This window comes from Pteronotus mesoamericanus, unplaced genomic scaffold (genome assembly GCF_021234165.1).
Source record: "Pteronotus mesoamericanus isolate MK-2021 breed Mesoamerican mustached bat unplaced genomic scaffold, CSHL_Meso_final contig_20, whole genome shotgun sequence".
In the NCBI taxonomy this organism is placed as follows: domain Eukaryota; kingdom Metazoa; phylum Chordata; class Mammalia; order Chiroptera; family Mormoopidae; genus Pteronotus; species Pteronotus mesoamericanus.
In genome coordinates this window covers 70,609,401-70,631,702 of record NW_026555085.1, presented here as the reverse complement: position 1 = coordinate 70,631,702, position 22,302 = coordinate 70,609,401, and the positions used below count along the sequence as shown (strand labels likewise).

Here is a 22,302-nt window from a genome sequence, read left to right as displayed (position 1 = left end):
AAAATGTTATAGACCCTAAGAAGGGGCTTCGTTATGTTGAAGTCTTCTACCAAAGTTAGCACATAGAGCTTATTTTCTTTATATAATTCTCTTTCTAAAACAGTTTGCAGCAAAAGGTAGAAAGATGCCTTGAAGATGGAATTCGCCTTCCTATGTTAGATGCAAAACAACTTCAGAATGAAAATGATAATCTGAGAGAACAAAATGAGAATGCTAGCAAGGTCAGTACATATCTTTGATAATAAATATGAAATCTATACTATGTGGATATGTGTGTCTAGATAAATAATTCATAGTTAGTTGATTTATGTTTTTGCCAGTACTTACTAGCTGATAGAAATTTTAGTTTGAATATTTTTATTTGGAAAGAAAATAACAATTTAAATACATTCAAATAATAGTCAAACTCAAGAAATTACATTACTTACCAGTAAAAACAAATGGTTGTTTTTTTCCTTCCTAAATTATTCAAAGTCTGTTCCAAAGTTATTTTTATAAATTTCATTAGAGAAAATTTTTATCAAGAAGTAGAGGGGAATTTTTGTAATTTTGATATATGTGTGATCCAAATCATGTGGCTATTTAAGGGATACTTGTTACGAATATTTTATTTAAAAAGTTACATCCTGATTATTAAAAAATTCATAATTCCCTGTGATTATCTTTGTTTTCTTGAAATATTGATACTTTTAAAAAACAATGGAAAAATTTTGATTCAGACTAATATATTTTCTGTGTTTTAGATAATAGATAGCCAACGAGATGAGATTGACAGAATGACTTTAGAAATTCAGGTAATGAATGTTTTGTGCTTCTTTTAATTTAGCTCTATGCCAATTTACTATTAATGGTTACACAGCCTAAAAAGTATAAAGCACATATGGTATGTAATTGTATGAAAAGATTAATAGCACCTGAGATGAAGTTGTAATTCTCCAATATTAATCTTTCAATTTTTTAGAATAAAAATGCTATTTGATAAATCAGTTCTTCAAAAAATTGTGAAGATTGTTTATTCCTTACTTGTGCTCTTTTTAATTAAGTGTAGTCTACCTCTGCTATTAAGAACACATTTGGTTATGGTCATCAATGATCTAATTAAAGACAATGGCCTATTTTTAGTCCACTGTGACTGCAAGAGCCTTCTCCTTCCTAATATATTATTCTTTATGTATTATCAAAGTATAACACTTTGTTTTACATATTTGTGTCTCTACCTTCTACTTAGATTCCTGAGAGTGGAGATGATGGTAGATTGTCTGCATATCTAGAGTTTAGAGTATCTGACCCATAATACACAATCCAAAATTTGTGGTTTAAGTAGATTTTAAAATTTTTTAATTGATTTTCCACATTTACTGAGCATGTTCATAGGTGGCAGGCACTGTTCTTGGCACTAGGGGTTCATCATTGAACAAAGCAAGCTCCTGCCCATTTTGGTGGGGTGAGATGCAGAAAGTGAAATATAACATCAAGGAGTCATATGAGCTATTAAAGAAATAGACGGCAATGCAATGTTGCATTAGGTACAGTAATCATGAAGTTTTATATGAGAAAATAATATTTACACAGATCTGAATGAAGATAAGCAGGGGAAAAGCATTCCAGGCAAAGAAAGCAGCCAATGTCCTGAATGCGCCTGGTGTACTCTGGACCTGCAGGAAGGCTGCTGTCTGGCGTGTGCTGATTGTGAGGTCAATGGTTGAGAGATGACAGTAGAAAGTAGCTGGGAGGCAGGTGACATTGGGGCATATGTTCTTTGTATCGATATTTTATTCTAAGTATGATGGAAAGCCATTGGACTAATTTTGGTGAATAAATATTTTTATACCTCCTAATTCTAATATTACTTCTTTATAATGGGAATAAAAAGGAAGAGGTAAATGCGTGTTAGTCTCTTGATTGTTCTTTGGCCATATTGAGTAATATGTCAGTTTAATCAACGAGTATGTGGGCCTGCTGGATTGATTCTCAGAGGTGATATTTCTTAATTTATAATCCTATAGACATAACTTAAGTTGTTTTAAAGTCATTTGAATCACAAGATGGTTATTTTCTTAGCTATTGTTTTACCTATAGGCCATAATGAAAGGAATTTATATTTCACCTGGTAACATTTGCTGAGAAGTAACTCTAGGAAAAGCTCTCAATCCAAATTAAGGACAGTAAGCATTGTCTTTTAGCATTGAAGTGTTGGTGGATGAGACTTAGAAGATTTTTTTTATTTATCACATGTTATTTGGACAAAAAACTTGGGTGGAGGCAAGTATTCCTAAGACAGCGAGAAAATTTTTCAACTTTAATGTTATTTATTTAAACTTGTTATTTTTTGACGCCTTACAGTTGAATAAGCTGGTTTTAGTTTGTTATTTGGTGATTTGTGATGAACATAAAAGATGTGTACTCCATAAAAACGTGAAATATTACTTCTGAAAAGTGAATGCTAATTACTTCCCTAGCATTAGAAACCACAGAGAGAACCCTAAAGAGAACACTTAGGTTGAAAAAGCATTCTTGTTGCTCTGTACTACAGTTAATGGGCATGTTATCAACTCAGTGCATATAATAGAGCAGTTCCCTTCAATTACTAATTCCTTAAAGTTGCCTAGTTTTTCCCACCTGCTTACATAAAGAATGGCCACCCTTATGTCTATGTTGATTATGTCTTATTTAATATAAAGTTTTTTTAATTTCTTCAAATTTCTTTGCATAGACAAAATAACACAAAATACTTTATAAAGGATAGCAAAGTGTCCCAACCATTTTTAATATGAATTATTCATTTTAGCTTTCAGTATAGTAGTATTAATTTCATTTAATACTAAATATTAAAATTTCACAGCCATTGTATTGCATGGTCTTTGTTCCTCCTTAGTGCTTGAAAGTTGTTGTTTTAGAGTAGTAGTAGTTGAGGAGACAAAGCACATTTAGTATTATTAGCATTTTACGTTTTACTCCTTTTTTTGTCACTGCAAACTATTGAGACCAAATTTAACCAAGTTGATTGGCTGACTTGGAGTATTTGGAGAATCAGTATCATCCTTTAGGTGCAGGCAGGTTATTCTTACAGTTTAAATTTTATGACAAGAGAAAAATAAAATCCTTTGCCATGTTCACTTTATGTCCAATTTATAGGAGATTAAAATAAGGCAGTTACAGAGTGAAATGCTATGTTTAAAACACACCTTTAGTAGTTTACCCCCTTGCACCAGCAGTCAAAGAAATACTTTCTTGGTTTAAGTCAGTGGCAAGTTGATTCACATCATTGAAAGTGGGGAGAAATCAGTCTTCTACTAGTTATATAAAAAAAGTAGTACTTCCTGTAAAAGTATATGCTGATTTTGAAATTGAGTTGAGTGCTCTAAACATACAGATTAACTGGCATGAAAATCTTGTTTACTTATTGATCTTAGAAATATTGCCTTTCTTTACATCCATGAAACCAGTGTAGCTAAACTGGCTTCTTCTCCTGCAGGATTTTCTTCTGTCATTATACAGTATAAAAAGACAGTTTTCAATTGAATGTCCTCCATCGTTTCCATAAACATGGCTGCAGTCAGTGTGAATGAGTTATTCATTGAGCATAACCCTCCTTCCAATTGTCCCTCAAAAGCACATTTCACCTACATAAACCTGTCTCTACAGAGCTATTACTGTTGTAAACTTTTGGCAGAGGCAGTACAGAGTAAAAAAGCTTGTTGACTTGTTTTCTTTAATAAATTAAAATGTTTTCTCAGTGAAAAAACTTACAGATTGAAAATGGCTTTTCAGAATTACAGCTATCAGTGAATGATAATAGTGTTGCAGGTGGGCACAGGTAACCAGGTTCTTGCTGATCATGAGCAATGAATTGAACCAAACACACAAATTTATAGCAGAAAGGGAGAAAGAACACTTATTAAGTGGCAATACACTCCACAGAACATAGGAGCAGGTCAACTCCCAGCAAAAATTGACCTTCCATGGCCAGAGGGATTCTGTTCTTCTCTTTTAGGTGTATTTTATTGATTTAGCTATTACAGTTGTCCTAATTTTTCACCCTTTGCTCCCCTTCACCTGGTACCTCCATTCCCTCCAGCCACCCCCGTACCGTTAGTTCAGGTCCATGGGTTATGCATGTTAGTTCTTTGGCTTCTCTATTTCCTATACTGTTCTTACCATCCCCCTGTCTATTTTCTACCTACCAATTTGTACTTACTTTTTTTTAAAGTGTATTTATTGATTATGTTATTACTCCCCTTTTTTCTCCTCTGCCCTGCACCGCCTCTCCCACCAGCATTCCTCCCTGACCCTTAGTTCAGGTCCATGGGTCATACATGTAAGTTCTTTGGCTTCTCCATTTTCTATACTATTCTTAACCTCCCCCTGTCTGTTTTGTACCTACCATTTGTGTTTTGTTTCCTGTACCTTTTCCCCATTTCTCCCCCATTCCCCTCCTTCCGATGACCCTCCATGTGATCTCCATTTCTGCGATTCTGTTCCTATTCTAGTTGTTTGCTTAGTTTGTTTTTGTTTTTATTTTAGGCTCAGTTGTTGATAGTTGTGAGTTTGTTGTCATTTTACTGTTCATAGTTTTGATCTCCTTTTTCTTAGATAAGTCCCTTTAACATGTCATATAAGGGCTTGGTGATGATGAACTCCTTTAACTTGACCTTATCTGGGAAACATTTTATATGCCCTTCCATTCTAAATGACAGCTTTACTGGATAGAGTAATCTTGGATGTAGGTCCTTGTCTTTTATGACTTTGAATACTTCTTTCCAGCCCTTCTTGCCTGTAAAGTTTCTTTTGAGAAATCAGTTGATAGTCTTAAGGGAACTCCTGTGTGGGTGACTGGCTCCTTTTCTCTTGCTGCATTTAAGATTCTCCCCTTATCTTTAGTCTTGAGTGATGTAATTATGATGTGCCTTGGTGTGTGCTTCCTTGGGTCCAACCTCTTTGGGACTCTCTGAGCTTCCTGGACTTCCTGGAAGTCTATTTCCTTCACCAGATTGGGGAAGGTTTCTTTCATTATTTTTTCAAATAAGTTTTCAATTTCTTGCTCTTCCTCTTCTCCTCTGGCAACCCTATGATTTGGATATAAGAATGTTTAAAGTTGTCCCAGAGGTTCATAAATCTCAATTTTTTGAATTCTTGTTTCTTAATTCTGTTCCAGTTGAATGTTTATCTCTTCCTTCTGCTCCAAATCATTGATCTGAGTCCCAGCTTCCTTCCCTTCACAATTGGTTCCCTGTATATTTTTCTTTATTTCACTTTGCATAGCCTTCACTTCTTCCTTTCTTTTGTATCCGTATTCAATCATTTCTGTGATCATCCTGATTAACAGTGTTTTGAACTTTACATCTGATAGGTTGGCTATATCTTCATGGCTGAGTTATATTTTTTCTGGTGTCTTGACCTGTTCTTTCATTTAGGCCATATTTTTTTGTCTTGGCACACCTGTTACATTTTAAGGGGCAGAGCCTTAGGTGTTCACCAGGGCAGGGCAAGCCACTTCTCTGTGCTTTGGTGCTGTATGTGGGGAAGGGATCAGAGAGGGAACAATGCTGCTTGTTTGGCTCTCCACCAGCTTTCAGTTACTTCCCATGCTACCCACAAGCAACGTGGTCCCCTCTGGTGCTGATTCCCGGGTGGGTGGGTTTGTGTATGTTCTAGGACCCTGTAGGTCTCTCCAGCGGATGCTCCTGTGAGACTGGGAGTTTCTCCTGCCACTGTGCCCCCCACAATTTTTTATAGCCAGAGGTTTTGAAGCTTTATTTCCCCTGTGCTGGAACCCTGGGTTACATGGTATATGTCACTCCCCAGTTGTTTTTCCTGGTTTATCTCACATAAATGGGGGACCTCCCAGTCTGCCAGCCAGCACCTTGCTGCACATCCTCTCTGCCCAGCTGCCCATCTTCATCCCTCCTAAGAGTCTGGATGAACTTTTTTTCTTTAACTCCTTGGTTATCAGACTTCCATACATTTCGATTTTCTGGCAGTTCTCATTGTTTTTTGTTTTTTGTTTTTAAATTTGTGGTTGTCTGTCTTTTGGTTGTGTGAGGAAGCAAAGTGTATCTACCTACGCCTCCATCTTCATCCATCCAGTCACTTCAGTTTTTCCCCATATGCCTCTGGTGCCCTTGCAGCTATTGCCCTGGTTCTGTGTCCGAGAGGGAGTGAGTCTGCATAAGTCCTAAGTCTGTTGTGGTCCTTTAAGGGGAGTCTCCTGAGAATCCCGCAGTTTCTTCCATTACCCCAGCCCCCACTGGTTTTTACAGCCAGAAGTTATGGGGACTTACTTTCCTGGTACTGGAACCCTCGGCTGGGAGGTCTGGTATAGGGCTGAGATCCCTGCTTCTGGAGGTATCCCTCCCAATTTTTATCCACCACCCGTGAACGTGGGACCACCTCTTCTGCATCTCTGTGCCATTCCGTGTCTCCATGCCTCTTCACCTCTCTGCGCATCTCTGCATCTCTCCCCCATCTACTCTTCTGGATGAATGTGGGTTCTTTAAATCCTTAGTCGTGGGACTTCCACACAGCTTGATTTTCTGACAGTTCGGGATGATTTTTATTTTGTAATCTAGTTGTAATTTTTGCTGTACTTATGCAAGGAGGCAAGGTGTTTACCTACTCCTCCATCTTGACCGGAAGTCAGGATTCTATTCTTATTAGGGTGGGTATTTCCTGGCTTGTTTTGGCAGACTTTCATTGTGCTTGAACAAGTGTACAAGCATGTACACTTGAATCATGAAAGAATATCCTTGAGCCTGTATGTATTATGAGTGGTCACCAAACTTATGTGAATATTCAGATTACTTGGCATATTTTTACAATAGACATTTCTGGGCCCCATTGTGAACCTAATGAATCAGTATTTTTGTGGTAAAACTTGAAATAGGTATTATTAACAAATTCCTTAGGCAGTTCTTTTTTATAAGCCTGGCAACAGTCCTCGTCCTTGAGCCTCTAGAAAGTATTGTAACAATCCTCAGTGTGCCCATTGGACCAAAAATGGGAATTGACAGGGAAGACTAAGATTTAAGTTAAGAAAAAAAAAAGTTTGGTTCCGAGGTGCCTGGGTGTGGTCTTGACACATTTAAACTGTTTTGGTATCTCTTGCTTACAAGCTTGAAAGCAAATCAGGAGCTGGAGGAAAGGAATCCAGGCAAAAAGAAAAGTCGTTTTTTCTTTATATAATGCTGACTTTTATATCAATAAAGTTGTTGTCATTCGCAGAACCTATAATTCACTCATTTAAAGCATACATTTCCATAATTTTTAATATACTCAATATGTGGCTATTTGGAACCAATAACACAGCCAGTTTTAGAACCTTTTTATCACCCAAAAAAAGAAATCCCTTACCCTTCAGCTATCACTCCCTTAAACCCCACCACCCCTCCAACCATAAGCAATCACTAACCTACTTTACATCTTTATAGATTTGCCTATTCTAAACATTTTATATAAATGTAATACATGGTCTTTTGTGATTCTTCCGCTCACCACCCTAACTTTGAAGCTCCATTAATTGCCAGGTGATCACTGTTGTTTTCAACAATGTCCTGTGGCATAAATTGCTTCTCAGACTGATCCATTCTGGCTCCTTGGAAGGAACAGTTCCTTATTTTAATGTCTGAGACTTGTTCTGTACCCAGGAGTGTTCTTCCCAGCTCTCTCTCCCTCTTTCTCTCAGGGAATCTAGCCAAACCTCAGTTAAACTTTTATACATCTGATGAATGTAACAGTATCCTCTCAACTGCCTTCATCACAACCTCTACCATTTTTAAAGTGCCTTGGGCTTGCACTTCACACTCTCTTGCAAATGAATTCAGTCCTTTTAGGAAGATATTCAGAGCTCTGTGTTATGTGGCCTGCTTCTCCCGGGCAAAGCCTCTGCGCCAGGTCAGTGAGAGTGTGAAGTGCCAAGCTTCCCTCTGAGCGAGTCTCGTTGATGAGTGCTCATTGGAGGAAGGGTGGGCAGCCGCTCTAAATTTTGGTTTGCCTTTCCCAGTATGGAGCCCCTGCACCAGAAGCCAAAGCAAGGCGTTCAGGGTTCCCCTATTCTCAGTGGTTTTGCACCTAAGTAATACAGACCTCCATTCCATGAGGGGACGTGGCAGAAGGAGAGAGCCCCACCTTTGCCTGTGCTTGCTTGGAACTTAGCCTCAGCTACAGGTAGTTGAGGGCAGGATGAGAAATGCTTTTGCCCTGCCTCTACTGAGAAGACAGCTCTTCAGCTGGGAGCTAGGGAGAGAGGGAGCCCTGTGTTTTCATTGGCTGTCCTGGTCGGGAGTGGAATTTCCACCTCACTGAGCTATGAGAATAGGGATGGAGTGCATTTTGTTTAAACTGTCACAGACTTAATGCTGTTCATACTGAGTTTTAGTAGATTTTCTTGAATGTATGTTTCTTCATTTGCTATATGTTTTTTAGACCATTTCCAGAAACTTTAAATGTGTTTTTAAAAAATAATATTCGCATGAGCTCCTTAGGTCATTTGCTGGAAGCAGAACTCTCAAGTGGATTTTTTTTTGAAGTTTTATCTGGTAGCAAGATGATAGTTAAGAAAAGAATTTGAACTTGTACAAATATGACTACTTATAACTCATGAGATTTGTGAATACGCAGACATCTAAGGTATTGTCTACATACACACTGCATAATTTTCATAGTGCATTACAATTTTGATGAATTTGGAGCCTAGAAAGCTTGAATATCTTACCCATTATCCATCATTATTGCATAGCATAAGCTGTGGACCCGAACCCAGTTTTATCTGACTTCAAAATCTTATGCTGTTACCATTAATTCTTTCTCCCTCTTTTTTTCCTCTCTGTTACTTTATTTATTTTATTATTGAGATATAATTGATATATGACATTAGTTTTACGTCATAATGATTTACAGCATAATGATTTCATATTTTTATATAACCTTCACCATATAGTTACAAATTTTTTTCTTGTAATGAGAATTTTTTAGATCCACTTTTAGCAATTTTCAAATATACAATGCAGTATTGACTGTAGTCACCATGCTCTATGTTACATCTCCAGGACTGACGTATAACTGGAAGTTTATACCTCTTAGCCACTTCCTATTAAAGCACCCCAACCCCTGCCCCTGGAACCATCAATCTGTTTTCTGTTACCTATGATACTGCAAGTATCTCACATAGTGCAATACCCTCAAGATCTATCCATGTTGTCACAAATAGCAACATTTCCTTTTTTATTGCTAATACTCCATTGTGTATATATACTGTATTTTGTTTATTCATTCATCCATCAGTGGACACTTAGATTTCTTCCATGTTTTGGTTATTGTAAATACTCCTGCAATGAACATGGAATGCGTATATCATTTGGAGGTAACGTTTTTGTTTCCTTTGGTTAAATACTCAAAATTGGAATTGCTGGATCATCTGATTGTTCAATTTTAATTTTTTTGAGAAACCACCATACTGTTTTTCATAGTGGCTGCCCAAATTTGTATTTCTTCCAGTGGTGCACAAGGGTTCCCTTTTCTCCACATTCTTGCCAACACTTGTTATCTCCAGTTTGTTTGTTTGTTTGTTTGTTTTGATAGTAGCATCCTACCAGGTGTTGGGTGATAAGCTCATTGTGGTTTTGATTTGCATTTCCCTGATGACCAGTGATACTGAGCACCTTTGTTTTGAACTCATTGGCCATCTGTATGCTTTCTTTGAAAAATACCCATTCAGAACCTCTGTCCGTTTTTTAATCATATTGTTTATGTATTTTTGCTATCAAGTTGTATGATTTCTTTATATTTTGGGTATTACCCTTTTATCAGATACATGATTTGCAAATATTTTCTCCCATTTCTTAGGTTGCCTTTTCATTTTGGTTTCCTTTGCTGTGCAGAAGCTTTTTAATTTAATGCAGTGCTCCCACTCTTTATATTTTTGATGCCACAGTTTATTATTTTATCTTGTGTATCCATTAATGAAATATTGTAGTTATTTCTATTACTCTTGTCTTTAGCCTTCTCTTACTAGCTTTCTACCACTTTGACATTATATAATTCTGAATTTTACTATTTATTTACTGGTGAGACTTGTACTTTTATATGTTTTCCTGTTACTAGTGAGCGCCCTTTTATTTCAGCTTATATTTTTAAAATATTTCTTGTAAGGTCAGTTTAGTGGTGGTGTATTCCTTCAGCTTTTGCTTGTGTGGAAAAATCTAGTTCTGAAGGACAACTTTGCTGGGTAGAGTATTCTTGGGTAGCAATTCTTTTCTTTCTGCTCAAAAATCTGCTGATAGTCTCATGGTAGTTCCCTTGTATGTAACAAGTTGTTTTGCTGCTTTTAAGATTCCCTTACTGACTTTAACTTTAGCAATTTAATTATAATGTGACATGGTGTGAGTTTTCATGGGTTCATCTTTTTTGGAACTCTCTTAGATCTAGATGTCTGTTTCCTTCCTCAGGTTAGGGCAGTTTTCAGCCATTTCTTCAAATAAGTTTTCTGGCCCATTCTTCTCCATTTAGGACCTCGGTAATGCTAATACTGGTTTGCTTGATGTTGTCCAACCCTTAAGCCAACTTTACTCTTTTTCATTGTTTTTTTTTCTTTTCACTTTTCTGATTAGATGAATTCTGGTACCCTGTCTTTGAGTGATTGACATATGCTTTGTTTCTAGATAATTGAAATATCTACAAATTTCAACCAAAAAAGTCACAGAAGAATCTGCTTTTTATGTTTTTTTGTTGTTGTTTATTTAACTAGACAATAAACATAAGGCCTGTAGCATAAGTCCTATTATAATAAAGATATAGGCAAGTTAATAGACTAGTATATAAAAATTGGACAAAATACCTTAGTGTATGGAAATAATTTTTTCCAATTTATAACCTAGGGATAAGTTTAATTTCATTTGTGATATTTATGTTAAGGTTTCTTTTAAAGACATGTAAATTTCTCTTTAAAATATTTTATCATATTTTTTAAAAAGGGGTTTTATTTCTTTCCTTCAATTCTCTATTCTATACTTTTCTTTGTGATCTTACACTGTCTTATGCCTTTAAATACAATGTGTGTGCTCACAACTCTCTAATTTTTGTCTTCAGCTCAGAATTCTCCCCGACTCTACAACTTCTATATCCAGTTGCCTACTTGACATTACCACTTAACATGTCAGACATAAAATGTCTCAAACTGAATTTCATATCCTCCCAGCCGAAAAATAAGAAATCCTGCTGGACCTTTCATATTTTCCATCTGTATTAATGGCAGATCTGCCCTTCCACTTGCTTAGTCCAGAAATCTTAGACTTATCTTTGACTTTTCTCCTACCTCATATTTGTCAGCAAATCCTATTACCTTCATAATTTATCTAACATCTGGCCCCTTCCCCTAACATGTACTGGTGCCACCCTGGTCCAAGCTGTCTTCATTCTTTACCTGAATTATCTCTTTCTCCTTCCACCATTGCTTGCCTGCAAGTCTATTCTCATCAACTCAAGTGACCTAAAAACAAAAATTAGATCACATTATATATCTTCACAGAACCCTTCACTGGTTCCTCATTTTCTCCAGAGTAAAAATCAGTTTCTACAAGGCCTTACATAATGTTCCCCATACCACCTTCCTTCTCTGACTTTATCTTTTTTATTTTTTGCTTCACTCTTACGTTTTCTCAAACTTAGAAGGCTCTGTCTACCTCAGAACCTCTGCACGGACTGGGACACACTCCCTGGATATCTTCTACTGGACATATCTTTCCCTCTTTCAAGCTTTTGCTTAAGTGTCACCTTTTCCATGATCCCTTACTCTACCCCATTTGATATTTTTCAACCCCCTCTATTTGTTCCTCAAAACACTAGTCAAATTCTAATGTATAATTCTTTGTAACTTACATATTTACAATAGTTATTGTCTCTGGTCTTTTTCCTCCTTGCAAGTCCCACAGGGGCCAAAAGTTGTGACTGTTTTGTTCACTGATGTATCATCCAGTGCAGAGATAGTGCTTGGCTATAATTTTTGCTGAATGAATGATTGCATGAAGGAATGTACTTGTGAAACTCTTGTATGGCATTGTGTGTGTATGCATGTGTGTGTAGTAAAACTACTAATGAGTTTTTTTCCCCAAAAAATATTTTCTTTTAAATTGTGTTTGTGGAGTATGTAGAATCTGTTGGCTAAGGCACATCTGACTTCTTTTTATTTGAGCTATTTGTGTATGGGGCAAAAGAGGGTTAGCATTTCTGGATATTTACATCAAAACAACAAATATGTTTAAAACCATTTTCAACTTCAAGAATGATTGTGATAAACAATCAGTTGGTTAGTGACTTAGAATTTTTTAAAAACATTTTCACTAAACTGGAAATTTAAAGAGAAACTATAGACACTTGAAAATTTGTTTTTAATTTTGGTAATCCCATTCTAAGCTTAGTAGAAATTTTTCTTTTCCCCTTTTTTTCTTGAACTTTAACTATATGCTTTATCATACAGTTTAGGATAGAGAAATAATCTTATAGGTGGAATGTTACTGTCAGATACCTATAGTCCTCATACCTAGAATTGTCCTGGAAATTATACGGCACTTGATCCTTTTAGCATAATGATACCTGTGAACTCCTTCCCTATTGAAGGGCTGCTTGATAAGTGCCCTTGAACCCAACCAATATAACATACTAAGCTTGCTATAGTTCCCAAATTCAGTTTTCCTCCTTATTACAAATAGCACTGTTGCCATTTTTTATTTATTTTGACAGAGAAGATTGTTTCTCCACTGATTTATATTTAGTCTTACATAGGAACATACAAGGTGGGGCAAACGTAGGTTTACAGTTGTTCATGGGAAAATAATACAATAATTAATAAATAATAAAATAAGAGTAAACCCTGTGTTTTGCATACCCCACACCTGAATTAGTAAGATTTGCTGGTTAATAACTAATCATGTTCAACATGACTTTGAAAAATATAAATATAAAATATATTAATATAAAATGCTATTATCTTCTAAAGAATTGTAGCGCAGCTTGGGTTCAGTTTTCATTGTTAAAATACACTTAGAGTAGTTTACCTGTGGTCCCTTTCTTCTATGTTTCTAATAACTACACATTCACAAATCTTAAGCAAATTTAGGATGAGTTCTGAATTCCAGCCAAATAATCTTGTCATGCTAGTAAGCATTGATCTTTAGCTAGGTAAATAAATTCCCATGTAGCATTCAATCAAATAGGTTTTGATTCATTCAAATGTAGTTACAAAGGAATTTTAGTTTCCAAAAATATACATACTCAGAGGACCTGTGTGACTTTGTGCTATGATATTCCTTTTTGTAGAATATAAAACAAGTTTTTCCTAGAAAAAAATGAACTTGTTATAGAGCTTACTTAATTTGTATCTAGGTTTTGAGTTATTAAATGCAATATTTTTTTCAGAGTTTAGCAGACAAGGGAAAGTAAAAAGCAACAGGGTAGAGGATCTGTTGTTGAGAAAACCATTTCATATTTACAGAGCCTTACCTCAGCCCATGGTGGCAAGCAACTTCTCTTATTCCATCTAAAGATAATGTGAAGAAAATAGCCTTCATAGTGGATAGTGTGCTATTTTCATGGTCCGTATTTTCAGAGTTGAAACTAAATTCAGTCCTAAGGGAAAAAAAAGAAATCTCTTCTCTGGTCATAAATTTATTGATCTTGTTTAACAAAAATAAAATGTTGATAGAAACACCTAGATATTATTGGTAACTACAGGGATTATGGCAGGTTTTTCTTTGGTATGTAGCTGAAAATCAGACTTATAAACTGAAATGACCCAAGTACTTCTAAAATATACTATATGCTGCTTTAGTATACTCATGATTTTCTTACAATGGTATTGGTCTGGATAATTTGTAATTTATATTGTCAGCCCCACAATAGGCCTTTGCCCTGGATTCAACATTATATTTGCTTGGAGTACTGTATACTGAGATGGGTGTTTAACTGTGTTTCAAATGATAGAAAACAAGGATGGTGCCCTGGCTGGTATGGTCAGTGGATTAAGTGCCAGCCTGAGAACCAAAGGGTCACCAGTTTGATTACCATTCAGGGCCCATGTCTGGGAATCAAACATGTCCCCAGTTGAGGGAGTACGAGAGGCAACCACACATTGATGTTTCTGTCCCTCTCTTTCTCCCTCCCTTCTCCTCTCTCTAGAAAATAAATAAATAAAATCTTTAAAAAAAAAACAGAGATGGCCTTATGATCTTATTATTTAGTATCTTATTAATTATGAGAAAAATGTTAAAAAAGATACAGACTTGCCAAAACACTCCCCATACATAATAAAATAAGAACTGTTTGTAATATAGCATTAAACAGCAACTTTAGATTTACCCTGTTTTACCCAGATTAAAAACTCTTTTGGAAAAGATGGTATTTTTGTAGTCATTTGCTCTAGAGGTAAAATTTAAACTCAAGCGCTTCATCTTCCAAGGGGCTGGGAGGACAGTGTGTCTACAGTATTCCGAGCCAGTATCCTTGTTCCCTGCCAGATTGCATTTTGCTTTCAATGTTAACATGCCTTGCTTTCCGATTCTCTTTATTCTAGTCTCTGCAAGGGAAACTTTCTGAAGAAAATCTGACCACACAAAAGATGAAGGAAGAGCTGGAGAAGAAAGAAAGAAACCTACAGAGATTAACAAAAACATTGCTTGATGTGAGTAGAAGAAATTCAGATTACTTTCAAAGGATGATTCAGTACCTATTTAAGTTAAAAACAAATGCTTATTTTGTATATATTCAAAAAACATTTTTAAATTGAAGACTTCATTTTGATGTACCAGTTAATTAAATCTCTTAGGTTTCTTACTAAAATTATAATAAAAAGACATTTATTTATTTATGTTGTCTTAGAATACAATTTCACAGACTTTAGACAAGTCAAATGTTCGATAGAGGTTAGACTCCAGTGCTGTGGAACAAAGCACAAATGGGATAGAAGCCAAATTACCCCGGAAGACCCTTACGGAAGGGGCAGTGTTGGCGCTGTCATTGGGACGGATTACACTTTCTGCAGTTCATTATGAGATGAAATACTTGGCTTGCATTTAAGGACATGTTATATATACAGATAATACTTATTTTCATTTTTTAACTGGCATCATGATATTTGCCACTTAAATATTTCAGAATGCATCTCCAAAAATGAGGACATTTTCCTCTATAACCATACCACCATTGTCACACCCAAAAAGAATAATGTTTCTTGATATTCAATAATATCCAGTCTTCATTAACATTTTTCCACTTCTTTATAAATGTTTTTTATAGTGACTCTAAACCAGCCTTCAGTAAAGACCATGAGTTGCATTTTATTTTGTCTTATAAACCTAAGGTCTCTTTCATCTCCCACGTTAGTGACTTGTTGTCAAAACTGGGCCTGTTGTCTTTGCAGACTTGCAGATTCTCAGACTTCTAGGTCTGTCTGTTTCCTTCCTCATGGTGCCATTTGTCTTGTTCTCCACTCCCTCTATTTTCTTGCAAGCCAGAGTTAGAGCTAAAGATAGCATTATTTTTAGGTCAAACATATTTTGGCCTGAATACTCTGTAGGTGTTGTTCAGATCATCAAATTATGTGTGTTTGGTTATTCCAGTATAAGGGACACCACTAATCATCTCATTGGGTTAAGGCGGTGACAGACTGATTTTTCCATTGTGGTGTTAGAGCCTCCACAAACAGCAGGTTGTCTGTGGGGTGCTACTTAGCCAACTTGTGAATATGCAGTTTGCCAGCACCTTTTCCCTTGATAGTTTTGGTGTTCACCAATGACTATTGTCTGAATCATTAGATGACTAAAAGAATGGTATTTTTTCTAATTACATCATTCCTCTTACATTGGAGCTGGCTCTCCTCTGTTTTAAAAAAATGCATATCTTTTCCTCATCAACACATGCTATTTGGTTATTCTGAAATACAGTCCCAGTTGGAAAGCTAATTAAACTCACCTTTCATTAGATTTCAAGATGAGAAGTAGATGAGGACAGTTTGGGTATGGGGTGAGGGTAACTTTCTCAGGGAAGTAAATCATGACTTCATATTGATTCTTCCAGTTCAGTTTAACAATTTACAGTTGCTCAAGGTACTTTTTCCCTTCTCTTATTTTGTGGTTGTATTTTTCTCTTACACTGAAAATTTTGGCTCCTGTTACTATAATAACATATGTACTTTTTTCTCAATATACAAAAAATGGTTTCAAAGTAACTAAAATACTTGGATAATGATAACCCTACAGGATAAGATACAGAGTTTCTTTTGTCCTTAGGATGAATCTTGTTATAGAAAAATACATATATAACCAAGATGCTCATCATGTGAGGGCACGAGAGACTCCTAGAGCCCAAGACTCTTTAGATTTCTGTTTCCTCCATAGGATCAGCTGGCACAGAGGAACCATTTCCACAATTTAAATTAATCTTTCTCTTTTTTTTCACCACTCTGTGTATGTAGTTGGTTAATGTGCATATAATATTCCACTCTTTTGTTTATAGACTTGGGGGGAAATGTTAACCTGTGTTGCTTTTGAGTACCTTTCCTGTGTTCTAACCACCAGATTTTTGTTTTCCTTATTCATTGCAGAACCAAAGACAAACAGAAGAGATGTGCTTTCTTTTGGATCAGGGCCAGGAAGGAGACCAATCCAGGCAGCAGACGGTTCTTCCCAAACGACCTCTGTTTGATTTGAATGTGATTGATCAACTTTTCAAGGAAATGTCCTATTGTTTGTTTGACTTGAAGGCATTGTGTAGTATTCTTAATCAGCGTGCTCAGGGCAAGGAGCCTAATCTTTCATTATTACTGGGAATCAGATGTAAGTGGTTAACGACTTGTCCTGATGGTATTGCTTAACAGTTAGAAACCTGTCTTCATGAGTTAGGAACTTCTGACTGCATTTCCCCTATTTGTTTTTAATCTCCTTTCCTACATAGATTTATAAATCTCTGAATCAGTCTGTGGATCTGTGAATACTTGTTGTTACTTTATTGCTAGATCTTACCTCATTATACTATAGAAGTGAGCAGGGTCATAGCTGATTTGGAATGGGACTTTGCAGAATGCCTACAGTTCTGCCTGTGTGGATGAGCTATGCCCAACCTGTTAATATGTGACTGGAGTGATGATAGATGTGACTTCCTGATTGTTCTTCTAAAAAGAATCATTCTCTCTGCTTTCATGGGGTAAAACATTAAAGAAAAAATACTCACTTGCTTTCCTATGTAGTATATGTTCTGAGGCAGTTTTCGTGGCCTACAGATCTGTTGTTACTGTCATGCACACCTGCCTGCTTTATGCCTTTCAGTGTGACGCCCACCCATGGTGCCCCCGTTCTACCTTCCTCCACACAGAGTTGAGAGAGCTGACACAGGAGATCCTAGTGTCACTTCCCTTCTGTGCTGCCATTACAGGAGCACCTCTGCATGTGGTTCTAAATTATAATAGTGACTTGCTGGTCTCCTTAATACAGAAGAAATGAACTTCAGTTAGGAGATGTGAATGGAGTAAGATCATAAGATTTATGTACCAACATATTGTATTGAGTAATTACCTTAAAATGTAGTAAATATGGACCTAGAGAGGGGACTAGTTTTTTTTTTTTTTCAGTCTTATCAGAAAGATTCCTCCATCTTGCATCATAATAGTTGTTAAACCAAACTATGTAATATTCTTGATCAAAGCATGTCACTTGTTAGATGAAACATGTAACTCTGTTCAGAGATGTCAGCAGAATTTCACCCTTCATAGATGTATGTTCATATATATGAGTGTGGGTATGTAAAAAAACACTTTAACGTTTAAGTACATTCACTCAGTACATACTCATTAACGCCTTCTGTAGTCCAGGCACTAGGGTACTGATGATGCGAGAGTTTGAACACAGCCCTTGCTCGGGCACTCACCAAATCCTTAGGGCATTGTGATAAATACAATTGAGGTGTGGGCAGGGACAGTGGGAGCAAAAGGGAAAACCATGAAACCTGCCTGGTAAGGGCTATAAAGGCTCCATGGAGCAGTGGGTGGTGACTTGAATCTTAAAGGAGAAGTTTGCAAGTGAACATGAGATGGTTTATTTAGCAATGATCCCTTGAGACAAAAAGCAAGAGTTCACTCTCAAAAACTCATTTTCTCCATCATTTCAGAGATGGTCACTCTTTCAATTATTCTGTAACCTAGATTTGCACACTCCTCTATAGTATTTGTTAACATTTTCAGTAATAGGGTAAGAGATATCTTACCTAGTAAGAATAAAGGGGAGATTTAAGAGCCTTGCCACATTCACCTCCCAAGGAATACTCCTTCCAGTCTTCAAAATCTAACCCCAGAATTCTTTTGAACCCTCATCTCATCACTCCATGGTTTATTTATTTGTTGATGCTGTTCCCCTATCCTTCTTAAACTCTCTCCTGCCATAGTTTTCATGACATCATTCTCTAATCTCTGCTCCTGCCTTTCTGACTGCTGAGCCTCAGCCTTCTGTGGAATTGTCTGCCACTTAAATATTGGTATCCCCCGGAGACCTTTTGTTGTTGGTTTTCTAGTTCCCTTTTTGTGTATTTTCTCTGAGGAATCTTATCCATGTTGTGTCGTTGTGTTCTGCTCTCACTATACCTTTGACCCATACAGGCATTTATGTCTTATTCTGCCTAGAATGTCCCTTCTGGGCTCCTGATTATATTGATCTGTACATTAGAACCAGCTGTTTCATAAGCAATATAGACTCAGTAGGTCCAAAATGAATACCACTTTTCTTCCCTCTGTAAACCTACTCTTCCTCTCAGTGAGCAGCGCTACCATCCGCCTATCACCCCAACTTAGATTTTATCCTCTTTCCGCCATCGTGTGTCTCATACTCAAACCCTGGCCCCTGCGCAAGGTGAGGATGAATGGGCTCTATCATTTCTGTCAGTTTCTTCCCACTGCTAGCATTTATTCCCACCATTACATCTTCATTGCAGTGTTGCCTTAATTTAAGCTTTCCCTCAACTAGTCTGTTAACCAACTCCCCCACACCCACCCCAGTCCACTCTCACATCACTGCCAGAGGAGCTGCTGAAACTGTGATTCCTAATACTGACACTCCCCTCAGGTACACATGGGTAGCCCACACCTGTCTCTTCAGCCGTATTTCCTGACACTCTCCTCTCTCGTAATTTGTGCTCTGCCATTTTAGAACTGGTTACTGATTTTCTTGAAGTTTCTCCAATTCTGTCAGATTATGTGGTTTTCTTCTTCTATGCCTTTGCTCAGTCTGCTTCCTTGCCCAGCCAGTGAACCTGTCCCCTCTGCAGTGAGGCCTGGTTGTCCTTTTCCTTCTGCCTCTGGAGCCTCTGCGGAGGAGTGGGTCGTCAACAGTACCTGGCTGGGCTTACTTGTTTATGAAAGTGCATGTAAATTATTAAGAGTAAGCCACTATATCCCTTCTTTTATTAATGTTTGTTAAAGTAAGTTATCGCTCTAATAAGCTACCAGGGTCAATGAAAATATAAGGAAAGGTTTATTTTCCACTCGCCAGCTCCACCTGCTTTTATGTTGCGATAGGTTGACAAAGGAGGAACTGGCGCACGGAAATAAAAGCTGTCTGACCTGGCGCCTCGCCCTCAGTTATTTAGCTGTTGGGCTCCTGCCTGTCAGTCGGATTCAGCAGTTTGGGATTGTAGGGTCCCAGTTTTTTATTTTTTTATATATGTATGTATATAATATATATTTATTATATATAATTTATATTTATATGTGTATTTATATATGTGTGTATATATATGTAATTACCATATATTTTGCTAATTTGTTTTCATGCTGAAAAACCCATTTTGCACAGTCTATAAAAATTTAAGGCATCACTCCTCACTACATTAATGATTTTCAGATTTTGCCAAATGGGAAGAACCGAGTGCTCTAGTTGAGCCCAAATAAAGTTGTTAGAGCATGATCTTTTCTACTTTTGGAATACTGTCATCCATTAAACATGTTGAATTTGTATGCATTACTGTAGGAGTTTAATGCATTTTAACGAAGTTTTTAAAGGACCAGGTGGGTTAAGATCTATTTAATATTGAGTGATGCATAATTTAAATCTTACCCTGACTGGTACGCAGTGTACAATAACATTGCCAGGGATAATTAAGTTGAAAACCTTAAAATGTCTTTGTTCAAAAAAATGTGAGGCAGTCTCTCCATATTTTATTTCTACAGCACTGAACTGTTCGGCTGAAGAGGCTGAGAATGACCACGGCCCAGAAACACTCACTAAAAAGCTGTCAGATGTATGCCAGTTACGGAGGGACATTGATGAATTAAGGACTACAATATCAGATCGCTATGCTCAGGACATGGGAGACAACTGCATTACTCAGTGATCAAGTGTTGGTCCAACAGCAATAATGACCCATTGTTAAATGCTGCTGTGTTACAGTTCTTCATATTTCTTTTTAGGAGCCATGTTGGTCTACAGCCACACCACCTGAACACATCCGATCTCGGCTGATCTCTGAAGGCGCTATGTTGGAAAGTTGCAAGTGACATATGAACTTGCACATAGGATGTGTGTGTGTGTGTGTGTGTGTGTGTGTGTGTATTTTTTTGTTGAGGGGGGATGGAATGGGGATGTAAGGCAGTCTCAAAGGGGCTTATCTAATCAGGACAAAAAAATCAGATTACCATTAGAAAATGTGATAAAGTATATAAGAAAAAAATTCTGTATTCTCAAACTACTGATTGTAGGACCAAGCTGTGAAGAGTGCCCTTCAGATCAAGGGGGTAGGATTTCTTTTTATCCTTTGTGTATATGTGTTGTGTGTGTGCATGTGTGTTTATTCACAAAAGTATAATGATTTCTAGGGTCAAAGCAAAACTTCTGAGAAAGGCACACACTATTTATTCTTGTATTTCTTTTTCTTTCATGTAGAAGCTTGTGTTGTACTTTGGGGTTTTCAAAAGCTGGCTGAACAAGAGTTCCAACAGCAGGCAAGTGTTCTAATAGTAGTACAGGAGGCAAAACCATTCTTTTGAACATCCACTGGGCTAAGATGATGAGGTTGTGGGGCCGGGTTGATTTTAGTACTGTAGATAGGTCAGCTATTTTTCCAGAGTGATTGCGGATTGCCTTAGAGGTGTGAAATGTTGATGTGATGATCTTTTTCACTAACATAGTAATTTATCACAAGGCGATTTAACATAATTTGAACTAATTTTAACATGTCCCTTACTATTTACAGTTTTTTACTTATTAGTGTAAGCAAAGCCATATATAATTAATGCAAGCCTTCTAAGGCCCCCTTTCATTATTGTAAAAGAAATATTAAAGTGACTCTGGAACAATGGCTTATTTATCCAAATCTCAAATGTTTACATTTTAACAGTTATGTATCTGTTTTAAAGTTGAAACTAAGAAAAAACCAACCTATCTTCTTTCTATCTGAATTATCACTAGCATAAAACAAAACCTAAATCAGGTGATATTTCAATTCCTTTTATTAGATAAAGTACATTGCAAACAGGCTTTTTCATAGAATATAAACTTGGTCAGGTTGTACAGGTTGTAGTGACACATATCACTATGAAATGCAACTGATATTTAAGTGGACATGCAGTCATTTAAATTTCCAAAAGAGTGTCTCCCTGTTTTAGTTGGTATTGTGGAAGGAATATATATTCTCTTGCCTTCAGAACATTCATTACATTCTTTTGAATATATTTTGTTATGGCAGTCATTGCCCCTTACCAGTTGGTTTGTATCCTTGATGCAACCAGCTCTAATTTAATTCAAGACTAAATAAGAGGTAGAAGGAATAAAAGGTGTTAATCAAGCAGGATAACATTGTTTTGGATATGAGCAGATCACATGTCTGTTTTTTGGCCAGGCTTATATACTTGTATAAAGGCTGCTCCTAGAAAAGATTCTTCTTAAATATTTTCAGCAGTGAAAACATGTGATATAAGGCCAGGAAGACATTCAGTGCAGCATTAGGCTTACGTACAGCTCTCAATAAGTTACATTATAGTTATACTATGGCAGTCAATTATAGTACATTGTGAGGACATCAGACTTGCCTTCTGTTCAGTGCCTGAGTCCTCACTGCTCTTCTTACTTCTTAGGATCTGGGCACTAAGAAATCAGTGCACTGTAGTGGTTCTGCATCCCAAGGCCCCTAACACTAGTAAGGAGGGACTTAGTCACTGGTAAGAGCTTGGCTTTCTAAAATGTTCATTTGCTTTTTAACATTGGTGGGTTCAAGACATTCAGGGAGCAGTACATTTGTACCTAAAATCTGATGCAAAGAACTCTGCCTTGTAAAAAT

General features: G+C 36.8%; 1 protein-coding gene across 2 annotated transcripts in view; it reads left to right on the top strand.

The window, feature by feature from the left end:
* Positions 1-21,534, top strand: part of CEP85L (centrosomal protein 85 like) — a 132,136-nt gene extending 110,602 nt beyond the window's left edge. For both annotated transcript variants that reach the window (XM_054569877.1, XM_054569876.1), the window contains exons 9-13: positions 104-221; positions 744-794; positions 14,561-14,668; positions 16,589-16,820; positions 20,198-21,534. In XM_054569877.1, the coding sequence (XP_054425852.1) occupies positions 104-221; positions 744-794; positions 14,561-14,668; positions 16,589-16,820; positions 20,198-20,361 (673 nt within the window). In that variant the 3' untranslated portion in view covers positions 20,362-21,534. The remainder of the gene's footprint in view (positions 1-103; positions 222-743; positions 795-14,560; positions 14,669-16,588; positions 16,821-20,197) is intronic.
* Positions 21,535-22,302: the final 768 nt, after the last annotated feature.